Source organism: Solanum tuberosum, unplaced genomic scaffold (genome assembly GCF_000226075.1).
Source record: "Solanum tuberosum cultivar DM 1-3 516 R44 unplaced genomic scaffold, SolTub_3.0 scf00229, whole genome shotgun sequence".
Classification (NCBI taxonomy): domain Eukaryota; kingdom Viridiplantae; phylum Streptophyta; class Magnoliopsida; order Solanales; family Solanaceae; genus Solanum; species Solanum tuberosum.
In genome coordinates this window covers 147,075-164,715 of record NW_006239154.1, presented here as the reverse complement: position 1 = coordinate 164,715, position 17,641 = coordinate 147,075, and the positions used below count along the sequence as shown (strand labels likewise).

General features: G+C 31.7%; 2 protein-coding genes and 1 pseudogene across 2 annotated transcripts; all 3 read right to left on the bottom strand.

Moving 5' to 3' along the window:
• Positions 1-2,485: 2,485 nt before the first annotated feature.
• Positions 2,486-5,347, bottom strand: LOC102591936 (serine/threonine-protein kinase At3g07070-like). The gene is made up of 5 exons (XM_006356724.2): positions 5,155-5,347; positions 4,449-4,642; positions 4,165-4,354; positions 3,314-3,705; positions 2,486-2,852 (listed from the first exon to the last, which is right to left on the bottom strand). Exons 1-5 carry the CDS (start codon positions 5,345-5,347, stop codon positions 2,493-2,495), a joined length of 1,329 nt encoding a protein of 442 aa, XP_006356786.1. The 3' UTR covers positions 2,486-2,492.
• Positions 5,348-6,347: 1,000 nt separating this feature from the next.
• On the bottom strand, positions 6,348-8,447 carry LOC102583004 (pentatricopeptide repeat-containing protein At2g13600-like). The gene has a single exon (XM_006356702.2). It carries the CDS (start codon positions 8,445-8,447, stop codon positions 6,348-6,350), a length of 2,100 nt encoding a protein of 699 aa, XP_006356764.1.
• A 2,450-nt stretch (positions 8,448-10,897) lies between these two features.
• LOC102591590 (3-hydroxy-3-methylglutaryl-coenzyme A reductase 1-like) lies at positions 10,898-11,967 on the bottom strand (annotated as a pseudogene).
• Between the last annotated feature and the right edge of the window lie 5,674 nt (positions 11,968-17,641).

The following is a 17,641-nucleotide window of genomic DNA, read 5'->3' as shown; positions in this document are numbered from 1 at the left end:
AAGGCTATATGGGGCGGGGCGGGTTTAAGATTGTGCGGAGCGGGTGGGATGCGGGGCGGGTTAAAGTGGGTTTTTTAAAAATTAATGTGGGGTGGGGTGGGTTGCGGGTATATATGATTTTATGTGGGTTCAAATTTAATTTTAACTTTTTACATGTTATAAGAGTGATAGAGCATTATTTATTAAGATAATTTCTATAAATCTACTAAAATATTTGAGATAGTATATGAAAATGGTTCAATAAAAAAAAATATTATTTCTTACATGATTTCCAATCTAATTTTTTTTTAAAGTCACTATCCTATTAAATTAATATAACTTAATGAAAAAAAAGAATTTATTGTTATGAATTTTATATTTAGTATCAAACTTAATTAGAAAAGAAAATATTAAAAAAGTTATGCGGGGCGGGGTGGGGCGGGTTGAGAATGGAAAAAGTTGTTATGCGGGGCAGGGCAGGAGGGGTTAAAAAATTTGTGGATTAAGCTCAACCCGCCCCATCCCCACCCCGCACCGCCCCATTGCCATCCCTAAACACACTATTGTAAGAAATACTTGAAGACATGTGAATAAGATGATCTCTACATTCTACTCTTTATATCTCTTGTTTGTATTGAGTGTTCAATATTGCTAATATTTTATAACAAAATTTAACTTGTTAAATTAATCTGAAAAATCATCCCTAACCTAAAAAAAAATTGGCTAGATAAATTAGAATTAGCTTAATATAGTGATAGTTAGTCATACGTCCTCGTGAGAATGATACTTTACTAATTCTTTATTAGTACTTGATTTTTTACAACTCTTTACTTGATTTTTTTTACTAACTCTTTACTACTTGATTGATTGTGCATACTTGCGTATGCGATTTAGGGCACCATATGTTTATTTTTGAATTTTTTATTTATTAAGTTTAATAAACATAAATTATAAATATTCAGATGTTGAGAAAACAAACGGTTTAAATAATTCAATATTCAAATCTAAATATACCGTTATATTGCTCAGATGAGTATTTAGATTCAGAAATCTTAATTTTTTCTTAAAAAAACGAAACGACCTACCCTTAAATTTGGTGACGAACTGACGATGCATTGACTAAATGGAATTTATTTAGTAGAAGAATTTTGATATACCGGTAATTCCACTTTCCTTTTTATTAATTTGATTTGGTTTATAGATTCAAAAAATGCGACTAGGGGAGACTCAACGTGATTGGGGGCCTAAAGCGAAATTTCAATTCGGGGCCTAAAATATAAACAAACTTCATATACATATTTATTCAAAATTTATTTTTCTTACACTATTTAGATGAAACTTGTTAGTATTTTTATATTGTTTTTTCAGTTATTAGTTTTAGGTAAGATTTTATCAACTCAACATTGAAAAACATCATTTCAGTGAGGCAATTATCATATGAATTATTAACATAATTATATAAGTAATAAGTTGAAAAATATTAAATAAAGATAAGAGTTAGAACCATAGAATTTGACGCAAGAAGTTGATGACTTGGTATACCCCATTTTAATATGCTTGTAGTAATGCTTGAAACTAAAATTTAAAAAGAAATAAAAAGAATTTGTAATTCACTTTGTTCAACACTTTTCATTATTAATTCTTATTTTTAACAAAGTACAAAAGATGTTAAAGTGGGTAAAATAATATATTTTAAAAAAATTTATACTTTTTATCATAAATAATCATTTTTTTCCTATAGAAATTTTAACACATAGTTTATTCTTGATAAAAATTTGAGGCCCCTGAAATTTAGGGGCCTAAGGCAAAAGCCTTATTTCCCAAAACATAGAGCCGGTCCTGCATGCGACACAAATGATTTGGTTTGATATTTAAAATATCCAAACCAACTCAACTCTATGATGTTACATGATCTTGCCATATTTCTATATCTTTTGTTTATCTAACGGATTTATCCTTATTAGTCAAGATACAAGTTGTACTAATCAGATTTTATAAAAGTGATCACCTTGCTAAGTAGGAACTAAGCCTAAAACACGTAGTTAAGAATTTTTTTTATGTTGGAAGCAGTGATTTTCAGATCATATGATAAAGATGAGAACTACAGAACTCTTGGAATAGTAATCCCAACAGACAAATGATTCCAGAAAGAAAATTGAAACTACTACTCGTGTGAGTCGTGATTATATTGTTGAGTTAAAGCACTACACAAATTAATATTACACTGATAGCCGTAAAAGAATCTACAGAGTCAATGTATATAAGTTGAATCGTATTAAGTAAGGACATGTAGATTCTTCATTCTGCGAGCTAGTATACATCATTTCTTTGGATTCCCTGCTACAGTGGCTGTAACAAATTGTCCATTTTTGTAAGATACACAATATTTGAAGTACTATTCAAACAGTGGTAGTACTAGATGATCACTTAACAACATCTCTGGAGGGCTGAAGCAACATGATCATCTTTGTTTACTTAATTCTGTTATGGAGTGACTAGCCGAAATTTGGATGTCACACTGAAGAACCGCAAGATGCTAGTGATCTTGCATTCTGTTTTCTTGAATTTGAACCCCATTCTATGGCTTCTGCGAGTTCTTCTTGGCACTCTCTTGTAGATATTATGTTGTCTTCAGTTGACATATGCATTGGGGGTGGTGCTCGAGTTGGAGAAGCGAATGGTGAATCAGGTACTGAAAGGGTACTGAGTGCAGTGACCACATCACTAATAAGAGGACGTACTACTGGATCATCTTGCAGACACATAGAAGCAATAGCAACAGCCTGACTGAAATTTTTCCTTGGGAAATTTGCTCCAAGAAGTGGATCAGCTAGTTCAATGTGTCTCTTTGTGTCTTTGAATATGGGTTCAGCCTGGAAGAAGCATAAGAAAGAACATCTTTTTGCTTAAAACGCGGAGTAGGACAACACAACATGGTCTTTTAATAAATCAACAACCCGTTGAATTTAGAAGTAAATCGAACATCAGCCTCAAGAGGGAAAAAGAAATATTAGAAACTAGGTTATCTATGTCATTCAGTTATCAGTCATGATCAATACCAGTGGCGGAGCCACTTGCAATGAAATGAATCCTCTTTGTCGGAAAGTTATATTTGCAACAATAAACAATAAAAGTAGCCCAAAAGTTAAGGAGCATTTCTCCAATCCTTATTAATTTTATGACAGCATTTTAGATATGAAAGAAACATAGATTTCTGCAATCTGGCTCGGTAAACACTACTGGTGTTGGATCATGTAATATTCAATGGCGTATGTTTCATCATAAAATAGTCATTAAGGTCAAAGAAGAAAGGAAGGAGAAATGTTTCGCTTACCCAAGTAACTAAGTTCTGCTGATGCCCAAATCTTGTGATATCAACTGCTCTCCTACCTGTAATTAGCTCCAATAAAACTACACCAAAGCTATAGACGTCAGACTTGATAGTCAGCTTGCCAGTTTGTTGGTACTCAGGAGCACAATAACCGTACGTTCCCATGACTCTTGATGATACATGGGTGTTTTCCCCTGTAGGTCCAACCTTGGCTAACCCGAAGTCTGACAGTTTTGCATTATGTTCCTTATCCAGCAAGATGTTTGAGGACTTCAAGTCACGGTAAATGACTGGTGGATTGGCTCTATGATGTAAATATTCGAGTCCATTTGCAGCATGTAATGCTATTTTCATCCTTGTGAACCAATCTAGTGGAAGTTTATCTCGTTCAAGATCTGAAGAAACACACACACACATACATATATATACGATTCTTCATTAGTTTGATAGTAATAGGCAATATGTTGCTTTCGTAAACAAAGGTAGCTAGTATACATGAAACGGAATGCTATGACGCCAGTTCATTACTCAAAACTCCCCTTTACAGTTGTGGAGGATAAATAATAGTTTCTTGATTTTGTTACACATTTTAAAGAGTATTGTTTCATCTTCTGCACTAAGAAGGTGCTTGTTGGCAGTAGAAAATGTTTTTAAGATTCTTCTAATATGGTATTCAGCCTTATCGCAGCAAGGGAATTAGAAAAATTAAAAGATTATACAGATATTGTTTTACTATCACAATAGCAAATTTCAAATGCCGGTAGAGTAATAAGAACAACAGCAACAACGACATACTCAGTATAGTTCCACAAGTGGGACACGTAGAATAATAATACTTAGGAAAACATAAATACCAAGCAGATGATCCTCCAATGATCCCAATGACATGTACTCATAAACAAGAAGTCTTTGATCTCCGTCAGCACAATAGCCAATTAGATTTACAAGATTTGAATGGTGCAGAAGGCTCAACATCAACACCTCCACAAGAAATTCTCGGTTTCCTTGCAATCCATTGCGGTCAAGCTGTTTCACTGCTACAGTCTGGACAAAATGAAGTGATGATTAGTACAGTTTCACGGCAAAATGCTAGTTATGTATTGAAACAAATAGCAGAAATATTGAAGTGTTGAAGCACCTGGCCAGTTTTGTTAAGGTGTCCCTTGTAAACACGTCCAAATCCACCTTCTCCTATCAGACATTCTGATCGGAAGTTCTTCGTAGCTGTTGCCAGTTCCCTGAAGGTGAATGTTTGAGCTGCAATGTTCTGGCTTTCGCCTTTGTTAGAAGACTTTTGGTGTGTGGTTTCTGCTGGCACCTTTCTAGTATTTTCTGCAGAAGATTTATGTATTAAGAAAGCAAAAACTAATCTGAAACTTTATAGTATCATAGAGAATCACTTATTTTATTTCAGGCATAATACATAAATATGCCCTTTAACTTGGCAATGTGCATCCTACATGGTGTCGTCCGTGTATTATGCCACACAGGACTCATGTGTCTATTTGTTCAATTTTATACAAGTTTAAGTATCTACTTGTACACATCCAAAGTTGAAGGGCATAAATGTAAAATGAGTTCAAGTTAAAGGTGACGTTTATGTATTATGTCTACAACCGTCTCCCTCTGCTTTACTTTTCTATTCTAACTTGTCTTCAAAAAATTCATCTTGTTTTATGGTCACAGTATTCCCCATATTCCCATAATAGCTCCAGCCTCCGATGAGACGGGGTTGCTCAGGTGGTAATTACACCCTCCACCCTTAACTTTTAAGGGAGTCACAATGAGAGGATTATAAAGCAAACATTTTTATGTTACATTTGAAGTTATGAAGAAAAATATACCAGATAGAGGTTGCGAATGAGAACGCTGATCCTGCTGTGGCTTTGGCCTCGATAATGAATGTGGACGTTGTTGTTGTTGTTGATGCAAGAGAGTTTCTCTTTGACGAACAACATCAGATGTTTCTTTGCTTTTGCTATGTATTCTTTTGAATGCCTTCTTTTCTTGTGATGAAAAACATGAAAAACAACCCATGTTTTCTTTTTTTAATTTCTAAATATCCAACTCTAATTTGCTAGAATAGCTACGAATTTCTAAAACACATACAATTCTATAATCTATAAATTCTGGTTTAGGCAATCGTATTTGCCTTTACAAATTTTGTTGATATATATAACTAAAAAGGGAATAGATAGATAGATAGATAGCTAGCTAATTAGGCTGTCTAAAAAGGGAAAACCTAGAAATATGTTTAGGCTATTTTTAGGAGGAGGGAGAAATGTTGGAAGTTTTTTTCCATTGAAGTTCCCGCAGAATATGGTCGACACATTCTTTTGGTAGAAAGAATTTGTAGGGATATTTGGTGAAAACTTGGAGATAAACAATTTAAACTTTGATTTATTATGTTCATTTGGTTGCAATACTTTCAATGTCTTCTCTTTATAACACATATATAGGGGTCATTTGGTAGGACGAATTAAGAAAATAATCTCAGTATAATACCTCGTATAAGTATGACTTGTTTATTCGTTCCGTTGGGGGTATTATTTAATATACATACTATGTTATGCCAGATATAATGTAGTACAAGTATTAGTAATACATAAATTAAATCAACTCATATCATTACTTTGTGAAGTTATCCTGATATATTCCAGTAGTATTATTGAATGTACAAAAACTGCATCAGGATTGTCCATCAATTTATAAAAATTCTGAGAATTTTGCGCAGAATTACTGCAGAAATTACTCAAAATGTATTTTTCTATCGATACACAATGGAACGAAGAAGTAATATGTCAAATAGTTGCAAGTCAACATGTACAACTGATATTATACATCTTGAGACAAGCCAACCAAACATGGAAGCAGACCTTGAACAAGTCAACAAAAAAAAGGAAGCAGCCAAAGGTTCTCCCATTTTGCATAACCAAAGGAAATGTTGTACCTTGAAATAACTTTTCTCATTGCAAAAAACACTAATGACTCACCATTTACATAAAAGGGCAACAACACTGTGTCTAAGAATTTCGTATTAATAGGGTTGTGTACATATGCGGCTAAGACCAGGCTCTCCATCAGCATGACCTTTTTTTCTCCAACTCTCTCTCACTCTGTACACTTCATTCCACATTCCAGCTGCTGCATAAACATTAGATAGCGCAATAGAAGCAGTAGATATCAGTATCTCCTTTTCCGACAGCTTTTCAGCTACCTTCTTTCCAATTTCAACGTTTTCATACAACTGACAGGCCCCTAGAAGTGCAGCCCAAATGGTACCTGTAGAGCACCCATCATTTAGATGGTTCTCTTCCATTCCCTCCACCAAATGCCATGCTTCCTCAAGCCTTCCATTACGTCCCAATAAGTCAATTAGACATGTATAATGTTCTTCATCAGGGGTCAAACCATACTGCTTCCACATTAGCGTAAAATATTGCATTCCCTCATCTACTAAACCACAATGACGGCAAGCAGTTAGTACTGCAGTAAATGTCACTTCATTGGGATTAATTCCCATGTTTACCATACGCTGAAAAAGTTCAAGGGCTTGGAAAGCAAATCCATGAACAGCAAATCCCATGATTGCAGAAGTCCATGAAACAACATTTTTCTCTTCCATCGCATCAAAAAGTCGTAATGTGTAACACAAGTGACCTGATTTTGAATACATGTCAACTAAAGCTGTTCCAACAGCTACATTGTCATCCGCATCCGGCAACTCTCTAATAATTTTTGCATGTATTTGCTTTCCTTTGTCCAAATCTGTTAGATGGGAACATGCTTCAAGAGCTACCACAAAGGTCAAGCAGTTTCCTTCTAGCCTATCTCTTTCTTCTCCAGAATACATCTTAGCCAATAAATTTAAGCCTTCTCGGGGCAAGCCCTTTTGCACATATCCTGTCATCATGCTTGTCCAAGAAACAATAGTTTTCTCGGGCATATGCTCAAAGAGTGCCTTGGCATCTTCGATTAGTCCATTATTAATATAACCAGACAACAAAGAATTCCACAGTGGAGCATGTCGTTCAGGTAGCCAACTTTCAAAAACTTTTCGCGCTTTACCAATATCACTGCACTTGCCGTACATGTCTATGAGTGCACTGCCAATAATCGCTCTGCTCTCTTTTAATAAACAAGCAGTTTTATATGAATTCACCAAAGTGATAAAGAGACCATGGACTTGCTTCCCAGCATTGAGCAAACGCATCTTGGCGCAAGCAGATAGCAGAGGCACGAAAATAGTCTGATCCATAACTAAAATTTCAACAGCATTCTCCATTGACAAAATGTACCTCACAGCATCAGCATACATATGATTAAATACATAACCCCTTATCTTTACAAGCTTAGAAACAACATCCCTCTCTGTTCCGACAAAAACTTTCTCCGCCAATCCAACTCTACTACAATAAAAATACATATTAGCAATTGAATTTCTACAACTCGACTCAAACCCACTAACAAACGCATAACCATGAACTTGCATGCCCAGAAAAAGCTCCTGTACATAGCCACAACCAGATAAAACAGTAGCAACGGTATACTCATCAGGCACGTAAAATTCTCTACACTTCATTTGATAAAACAACTCCAACCCTTCACACTCCCGTCCATTCTGAACATACCCAGAAATCACAGCGTTCCACGTCACCAAATTTCTCCTACACATTTCATCAAACATCATCCGGGCACATTCCACTACCCCACATTTCGAATACAAATCCAAGAAAGCAGTCTCAACAACAATATCTCCAGGCAAAAATCCAGACTTCATAACATGGGCATGCAAGTTTTGCCCCAATTTGAAGTTCTGTGGAGAAGAAGCAATGGCGCGAGCAACAGCTGTGAAGACGAAGTGATTGGGCTGAGCAGCAGTATCTGGATTGGATTGATATTGGTTGAGCATGACGGAGAAGAGGTGAAGGGCTTTGTGGGGTTGATTGGAACGAGCGTAGGATGAGATGAGAGAGGTCCATAAGGTTGTGTCTTTGTGAGGCACTTGGTCGAACACCTTCTGGGCAATGGTAAGGGAGTTGGGGATTGGAGAGGAAACATAGTGAGCAATGAGATTTGTAGCGTAAAGAGGACTAGTGTCAAGGCCGAGCTTGATAAGCCAAGCATGTTTACTCATTCATGCAAGCATTTGGTTATCACAATTCACAAGTATGGTCACCTCCATTAAGGGAAAGGGCCCTCAACTTTGTTTCGCTCTTATTAAAGTGATTCATATATGCTCTTACAATTATACAAATACAAATGGCATATATATATCCTTACTGTCATAAAATGAGTTTACATATACCCTTTGTCTATTGAAAGTTAAAAAAAATTAGTTTAAAATTTAGTCTTTTGATTTTAAATTTTAAAAAAAGTCATGTATATATGATCTGTAAAGTTCAAGATATATTTTAATATTTTTCATGCATAAATTATATTTTGATTTCTTTAATTATCATTATTTGAGTTTTTTATTCTTTTTTTCTTTCATTCTTTAGTGTAATGAAAAAAATTATAACTATTTTTTGTGACTATATTGCAATTTAGTTTTTGTATTTGTAAAAAAAATTGGGCATCTACAATAATTTTTGCAAGAAAATGACTGATACAAAATTAAATTTGACCATCAAAATAATAAATTTAAATTGATCGTTCAAACAAAAAAAAATATGTGTGAGGAGGATCAAATATATCCCATATGAATTATACTTTTTTTCAAAAATAAAATAAAATTTCACTTCCGTTAGAGGAAAATGGTATATGTGAGTCATTTGTATAACAATAGGAGTATATATGAGTCACTTTTATAACGAGGACGAGGGTATATCAGCTCTAAATAGGAATGTTGAGGGGTATATCATGTCCTTTTCCCCTAACTTAATTGTTCAAATTTCAAGACTACTTTTAGAATATTCTTTCATTTTTATCTTTCATTTAGATTTTTCTATATGATGAGTTCAAAAAACTTTAATTGCTTTGAATTATTTTTTTGGAAATTTCTTACAATAATGTGGCTGAGATTTTCATAAAAAGCTCTTCACCATATCGATAAATTTAATACTCCATCGTTGGAGTATACTCTACTTGTCATCTAAAAAAAAATACTCTACTTGTCATCTGCACCAAATTTAAAGGTGAATTAGTAAAACCTACTTTTAGAATATTTTTTCATTTTTAAAAGATTTTTTTGTCGAGTAGTAGAAGTTGTTTTCAGAAACTAAAAAAAAACATGTTTTTAAAAAAATAAAAATTGAGAAAAATACACTTAGACCCTATTTGAATTAGTTTATATTAAAGCCAAAATAGTTTTAAGCACTTTTATATTGTTTGATTTACTAGGATTTGATGCATTTGAGCCGAGGATCATTGGAAAACAACCTCTCTATCTCCACGAGGTAGTGATAAAATTTACACACATTCTATCCTCTCCAGACCCCTATTTAATGAAATTCCACCGAATATATTGTTGTTGTTGTCATATTTTTAAGTCAAAAAGGACAAAAGCCATCCAAACAACTCTTAGAATATTTTTTAAAAATTTAGTCAAACACTAATTATTATTCAAAGTGTTTTTTAATTTAATGATCAAACAAAATATGCTTCTTACTAGAAATATTTGTTTGAAAAGCGTTTAAAAATATATATGTTTAAAAATAAATTGAATATAGTTTTTTTTTTAATTTATTAATAAGCCGAAAAGTAAAAATTGGCTACATCACCCTTAAAATATGAGATGAAAAAGCAATTAATTTTTTATACTTAGAAAAGTACTATTTAGTCTTGTGCAAATGTATTTCTCTTATAAACTCATTCTTTGACCATCAAAGGATGTGATGTAATGGATAATGTTACTCCTTTTTTACTCAAAAGTCTCAGATTTAAACTTTAAATATGAAAGTGTTTTAGATAAAAAGCACTTTATAAGTTAATGAAGCATTTGACCAAAACAAAAAAGTTAATAAAACATGAAATGTTGCATTGGATTGAGAATGTCTTCTAAAATAATCCTAAATGTATCATGAAATCTCCTAAATTCTTTCTATAATTGACGAGTCACTAGTATACATAGAAAATTAAATTCATACTTTTTCAAATTATAGTATAAAAATATGTCAAATTCATAAAGATTGATTTATTTATTTTATAACTTTTTTTTGTTTTAATTACTATTTGAGAAAATCAGAAATAATTGAGTGGTGAATTAACTAATTAACAATCCGCAAGCAGATATGTAGAGAAAATATTTTGTTTTTCACAAATATGATAAAAAGTATTGGGATCTTGACTTCATTTGATATTTCTATTATAAGGTAATTCTTTATTCCTTAATTTATATTTTTCACAAATGTGTAAGTATCTCTCACGATTATGTTTATATATTATTACTGAATTAGAACAAGGGAGAAGGGACGGATTTACCCCCGAACTTTAATAAATGGTACGTATATGCCCTCCGTTATACTTTGCGTCCATATAAGCCCCTTCCGTCCAATTATAGGTACACATATACCCCTCTCACTAACGGACCCCTAATTGCTTACACGTGTCTTATTCCTATTGAACTACCCGTTTGACCCTTTTTTTTAACCCATAACCCAACTATCCACCCCATAACCCAATACCCACCCAATTTCTTAGAACAAAGTTGGGATCCTCAACCAAGAATTTCAACTCAGCGACTCTTTTGGCGGTGGAGAACCGGACAACCGGAGCTCTTGTCATCCCATCTCTGAGCAAAACGCTGTCGGCGCCACCAGAGACAAAGATAGCCTTGCAACCCCTGTTGGTGCTAGCCACTAAACATCCTTCTGTAGTTGCCATTGGCACTGAGTACTCTCTCCCATCAAGCAACAAAGGCCCAGCAATACCCACCGGTATTTGCACATATCCTACAGGCATCTCACAGCACTGTCCAAGAATAGACTCATAGTCAAATCCCTCCAATGGGAGCCCTTCCAATGACTTCCCTGTAATCCTCTGTAACGCCTCTTTTCGAATCGAAGCAGCTCTCATACAATCACCAAGCTTTGATTCCAACGAATATGATGGTGTTTTACCCTGAACAACAGATTGTATAATCTCCTCGTCATCTTCCGATAATGCGGGCATAATTATTGGCGCAGGCTTCTCCGTTTGGGGCAATTTTTCGAACAGGTGGTGGAGGCACAACGCAGCCAAGAGTAGTGGCAGCAGCACATGGTCCACGGCGGCTATCTTCCTCAATAATAAGCTGCTCAGCATTCTCATCCTCAATATCCCATGAATCACTATTCGACCTGGACACAAACGACTGAACAAACCCAATCCCAAAGAAACCCAAAAGATATATAACGGAAGCAATCAATGACACCATAGCTAACAATTCAGAAAGGGTAACCACATGAAGAGGAATAGAATTACGGATCTTCTCACGCCACCTTACGAGAAGAAAATACATAACAGAGAAAAACATGGTGAAAAACAACCCAGTGGTTAGGTACAATGGGAGTGGAAGCGCATCAGATGCTTTAGGAGAAGAAACTTCTTGTTTCAGAGGTTCGCCGGCGGAAGCATCTTTAGATGTGTATAGAGGCTTAACAGGTCGCCGGCGAACGTCCATTGTAAATTTAGTTGATTTTCCGGTAGGAACACCGGTGTTTTGCCAAATTTGTACTTTTTGAGTACTTGTGCTCTGTTTTCTGGTGATTGTTGAACTTTGTTCTAAGAAATTGGGTGGATATTGGGTTATGGGTTAAAAAAAAGGGTCAAACGGGTAGTTCAATACGAATAAGACACGTGTAAGCAATTAGGGGTCCGTTAGTGAGAGGGGTATATGTGTACCTATAATTGGACGGAAGGGGCTTATGTGGACGCAAAGTATAACGGAGGGCATATACGTACCATTTATTAAAGTTCGGGGGTAAATCCGTCCCTTTTCCCTTAGAACAATTAGATATCCTCCTTTCTATTATGCAAATTAATTGTCAAAATTGTAATATTAAAAATTCATAAATATGTGCTTAAATAAATACACACTTTTTTAGTAAGTCCTTTTCGATTAGCTTACTCATTAGAGTTAATATCTCAAAATCACTCAACTTTACGAATTTATCTAGCAAAATCATTACTTTATTTTGTATCAATAAAATCACTTAACTTAGTTTTTTTTTATCAATAAAATCACTCAATTAAATTGATCATTAAAAATATTCACACTACAATTAAATCGTTTTTTATATTATGTTCATGATTAAACTACTAACTATATGACTCAAAATTAATATTTTATTATAAAATTCAAAATAAAAGATAAATTTATCGAACTTGAACCTAAAATTCTCCAAACTGGCGTCATGATACATGAACCTCACTTTTATTTATTTTTTAAATGAAAAAAGAGATTTTCACAAACAAAAAATTGATTAAACCATCACAGTAAGTGTGGTTACCGGCAAATGAAGCAATACTATTTTTATCAAATAAAGTTGAAAATTATTAGTCGTCACTGCAATGAAGCAGTAGTAATTAATCAAATGATATTGATAAAATTATCTTTTATTATTTTATTTTATTTTATTTTATAATAAAGTAGTAATTTTATGTTATTTATTTATTATTTTAATTGTGATCAGATATAAAAAACAATTTATTTTGATTTTTTAATGATAAATTTGGTTGAGTGGTTTTATTGATATAAATGTCTAAGTTAAGTGATTTTATTGATATATAGGCCTAAGTTGAGTGATTTTATTGATACGAAATAAAGTTTAATGACTTTGCTAGATAAATTTTCAAAGTTGAGTAACATTTTGAGATATTAACTCTTACTCATTATAACAGACTATTACACTATTCATCTTTCTCGATTACAAATAAATGTAGAACCAATAATAACATAAATAAATATATTTTGCTAAATAATTACTAACAATTCTATCAGTATCTCCATTAACAGTACTATTTCTTTTGCCTATCTTAATTATAAATTTAGTAATATGTTAATAATAGTACACAATAGATAGACGTTAACAAATTATACAATATCTAACTTTAGAGCGGATAAATATCAAATATAAAGCTACATCTCAAGCATATAAAATTTAGGAATAACACTTATTATTATTATTATTATTATATATTCTATATATTAGAAGAGAGTTTGAGAGAGTTTCAACATGTTAGTTTTAAGTCATTTAAAAAAAAATTAGAGGGTATTATGATCTTTAAAACACTTTGCAAGATTTGCTTGCTAAAAGGGTTATCCCTCATGCTTATTTATTTAGACCTTATCAATAACTCTAAAAAGAAGTCACATTTTTCTCTTAAATTACAAATGATGCCCTAAGGTGAAATGTCATTGAGTATTGTGGGGCCATTAAACTTTCCAAACTGACACATTGACATAACACTTGTCAATTGTGCTCTAATTTCCCATATATTTTCCATTTCATTTTAATTTGGTGAAAGATAATTATTTGTTTTATTACCCAAATTAATATTTTAAAGTGTGTAAATTACCCTACTTTAATTAACTTCATATATTTTTCAGTTGAATTTGATGAAGGATTTATTAAAAGTGTGAGTGGAGATAAATTATAATTAAATAAATTATTGAAGTAATATGTATATTAGTTAATCATAATTAAATAATAAATTTTATTTATAAACACATGTCATATACTCTTTCTTCCTTTTTCACTTTACTGATTGGTCATTTTTCCTTTTTACTTGTTTAATAACAAATTAATAAAGATTTGTCATTTGTTTTTAATATTATTTTATTATTAAATAATTATATAACGTGCTAAAAATTTAGAAAAAAAAATAGTAAACAAAAATATTTTTATTTGAAATTTAAAATTTTAAAATATAATTAATAAATTATTTCGTAATATGTTTTTGGTAAAAAAATAAAATAAGAACATTGATGACTATTGAAAAAATGAATCATCTTTCGCTAATATATAAATAGTAATACTCTATATGTGTATAAAATGTCGCTTTAAGTATCTACTCTTATAATGTTTCCATGAGTATAATAATTTATTATTTGACAATTATCATCTATTCATGGATCGAGAGCGTACTCAACTTTTTAGTATGCAATACTATGAGTATATGATTAATAATTACTTATGATGTGTTTGTTAAGATTAAAAATATTATTTTAGAAATAATTTCTACGAAAATAAATATGTTTCTTACTTATATTCTTGTTTTTATAGGTTAACAAAAATTATTATCCTAAAAGTATTTTTATATAATTTAGACAAATATTATAAGAGGTGAAGGTAGAGGGTAGGGATGTGTGTGGTGGAGGGGATGAAGATGGGGGAGCTCCATATTATGGGGTAAAAATGAGGTGTGGTTGAAAATTGAGGAAGACATTATCAATGCAGAATATCGTGTGTAACTTTTTTTTCATACATCTATTATAGAAATCATTTCCTCATTTTAAAAGGAAAAAACTAGAAAATATATTGTAAGATTTTAACTGATCAAATATAGAAAATTAACATTTTACATAAAGAACACCTCCTTAGATCCATCAAATTTCTTTTTTCCAATTTCACATAAAAATAAACTTAACAAAAAAAAGTAATACTTAATAATATTGGGGCCGTGCTGGCACGGGCCATTGCTTTCTAGTATTATATAGAAATATCAACATTTGTCATTTATCCAATATAACAGAAAGTTACTCCATATACTTACTATTGAAGAAAATATTCTTCTTCATTAAATAAGAAAATAGAAGAAATATTCAAAAAAAAAAGCTTTTTAATTAAAATAGAACTATATAATTTCCAACACTAACATTTATTAAGAACTAGAAACAAAGCTAATATAATGTCCAAAAGCTGAAAAAGTTAATTACTAAAAAAAGAAGAGAAATAAAAATTCTTTGTAAATTAAAAATATGCTTCTTGAGCCACTTGCTTCTTCACTATGTTTTTCTTTTATGTCAAATATGCCACTTTTTATAACTAATTCATGACTTGTTATAAGTTTTTTTATGTGTTATGTTACGATCAAGCTAGTTTTGTTATGACAAATAAATTTGTGTATTTTTTCTTTTTAGCATTTTATTTTATTTATTGTTTCGTAACTTATTCATCTTCTTCTTTTTTAATGTTTTTCTTTGAGAATTTTTCTCGTCCTCAAGATCAATTTTTTCTATGAGCTATCCTGCATTATTTGGTTAAAAACAGGAAAGAAATATGATAATTTTTGTGCTTTTACATAAAGAATTATATATTAAAAATCAAATAAAAATATACTTATCAAAAAAATTTACATTTAGACTTTTACTCTTCCCCAAAGAAAGAATATATAAATTTTTTTCTTTTTGCTAATTTGCAACACTCATAACTCTTTTGCAAGTTACTACTTTACTTGAATTTCAAATTCTTTTGAACCTTGTGTCACTTATTAATATCTCCACTTTTATTTTATAAGTATTACTGTTAGATATTTTTTAGCTTCAGGCAATTAAGAGTATTAAAATGTTATTGCAGTAGAACACTTATATTAGTAAAAATACAGTTATAAAATCAGAATCTTCTAATGTTTTGAATTCATCCAATTATGTTTATTAGAAAATAAAATAAACTTCTATACATGTAAATTATTTTCTTAAAATCTCTTATTTAATTATTATTATTTTTAAATAAAGTTGTAAAAGAGAATATCTAAGGTAAAGTATCAAACCACTGTGTATAGATATTTTCATTATTTTGACATTTAGTATTGTCATACTAAAAGCATAAGGTACAACCGTATAAACCTGTCTTTTATTGCTATTTAGAACCCAAAGTATATTATAGGCTGCCAATCAAAGTTTCTTTCTTTCAACTATTACTAATGTATCAATTATCAAGTTAAACTATTTACAAACTATCTTTTATGATTATTTACCATAAAAAAAATGTCACATATTGTTTTAAAGTTTGAAGAGCATTCACACCCTCCCATACAACAAAATCATTTATTTTTCCGAATAAAAAATTCTATAAACCTCGAAACTTGACTCTCTAAATCTTTATCTTGTAAGAAGTCAAGGCATGCATCAAACTCTTTAGCTTAGTGAACATAAACCAAGAGAGTAGCCGTCATCGGTTGATAGATCACAAAAAAAAAAGTTAAACGGATAGTTATTAAAAGACGTTGGACTGTGTTGTTTGTTGTCCCTATTTAAAACAAATATCATTTATAGTGAGCGGTGAAAAAAACACAAATTGTCCCCGATTTGGACAAAAAAAATTGGTCCTACAACATTATATGAGCAATATTTGTTGATATCAATCTCTTCAATATTGGTTGATATAAATCTCTTCCGACATGTTCACTTCTGAATTTTTTTAAATTTTCAGCTATATCATTTATTTTGTTTTTGTGATAATTGATTCAAACTAACCCGAATGTTGGAAATATCAATCTGACATGTTCACTTCTGAAACTTTTTAAATTTTCAAGTATATCATTTGTTTTGTGATAATTGGTTCAAACTAAATAGAATGTTGGAAGAAGATAATAGGTGTAATATCAACTTCTGAATGTTTAGATTGTGTTGTCTCATTCTTTATTTGCTCAAAGACTATCTATAATCATTTGTTCTTGTACATCTTATGCCGAACCATGTTGTTTCATTCTTTATTTGCTCAAAGACTATTTATAATCATTTGTTCGTGTACATCATATGTTTGAACAGTAAAGACTATTTATACTCATTTGTTCTTGTACATCTTATGTTGAACCGGGGAAGGACTCAAGCTATTGATAAAGTTTCTACCCAAGAAGTAAGTATTCGCAATATTCGGTAAACCCTCCAAATACACATCAAACAAAGAAATCAAATGAGTGATAGTCCCAAAAAAAATAAAAATACAAGCATCTACAATCACCCTTGGAACGATAGTAAACGGTAGCCTTAGTAATGAATCTCCCAACATTCAAGAGTAATTCGAGCATAATAATAAATCGAAAAATTCTTTCCATCTCATAGATAGAGATATTCAAGTATGAAATTAGGCAAGAACTAAGAAATCTACCCCAAGCATATATACCCCTTTAATGCCTAAAGGTCGTGTCGAGTATATTTTAATGTCATCGGGGCACAATCATCCAACACACGTTTCACAAAATTTACATTTTGATCATCAACACATTTCTTCGTGTTCCCATCATCACTGTTTCTTAGTATCATTATTTATGACATCAAAATCAAAGAAAATAGTTTTACCTCACACATTTGTTGTTCGACTTGCTTCATTATTTATGTAAACAAAGAATTTCCTAATTAGAAGATATGTAATGTAGATAAATTCAAAATGAATTACATAAGAAAAA

Bases quoted from the DNA above. Each gene is read 5' to 3' on its own strand.
- LOC102591936 (XM_006356724.2), bottom strand. From the start codon at position 5,347: ATGGGTTGTTTTTCATGTTTTTCATCACAAGAAAAGAAGGCATTCAAA. The intron at 3,706-4,164 runs GTATTTATGTTT...GTGTTTCTTCAG, and splicing joins ATTGGAGGATCATCTGCTTG to ATCTTGAACGAGATAAACTT. The intron at 2,853-3,313 runs GTAAGCGAAACA...TGCTTCTTCCAG, and splicing joins AGCAGAACTTAGTTACTTGG to GCTGAACCCATATTCAAAGA.
- LOC102583004 (XM_006356702.2), bottom strand. From the start codon at position 8,447: ATGAGTAAACATGCTTGGCTTATCAAGCTCGGCCTTGACACTAGTCCT.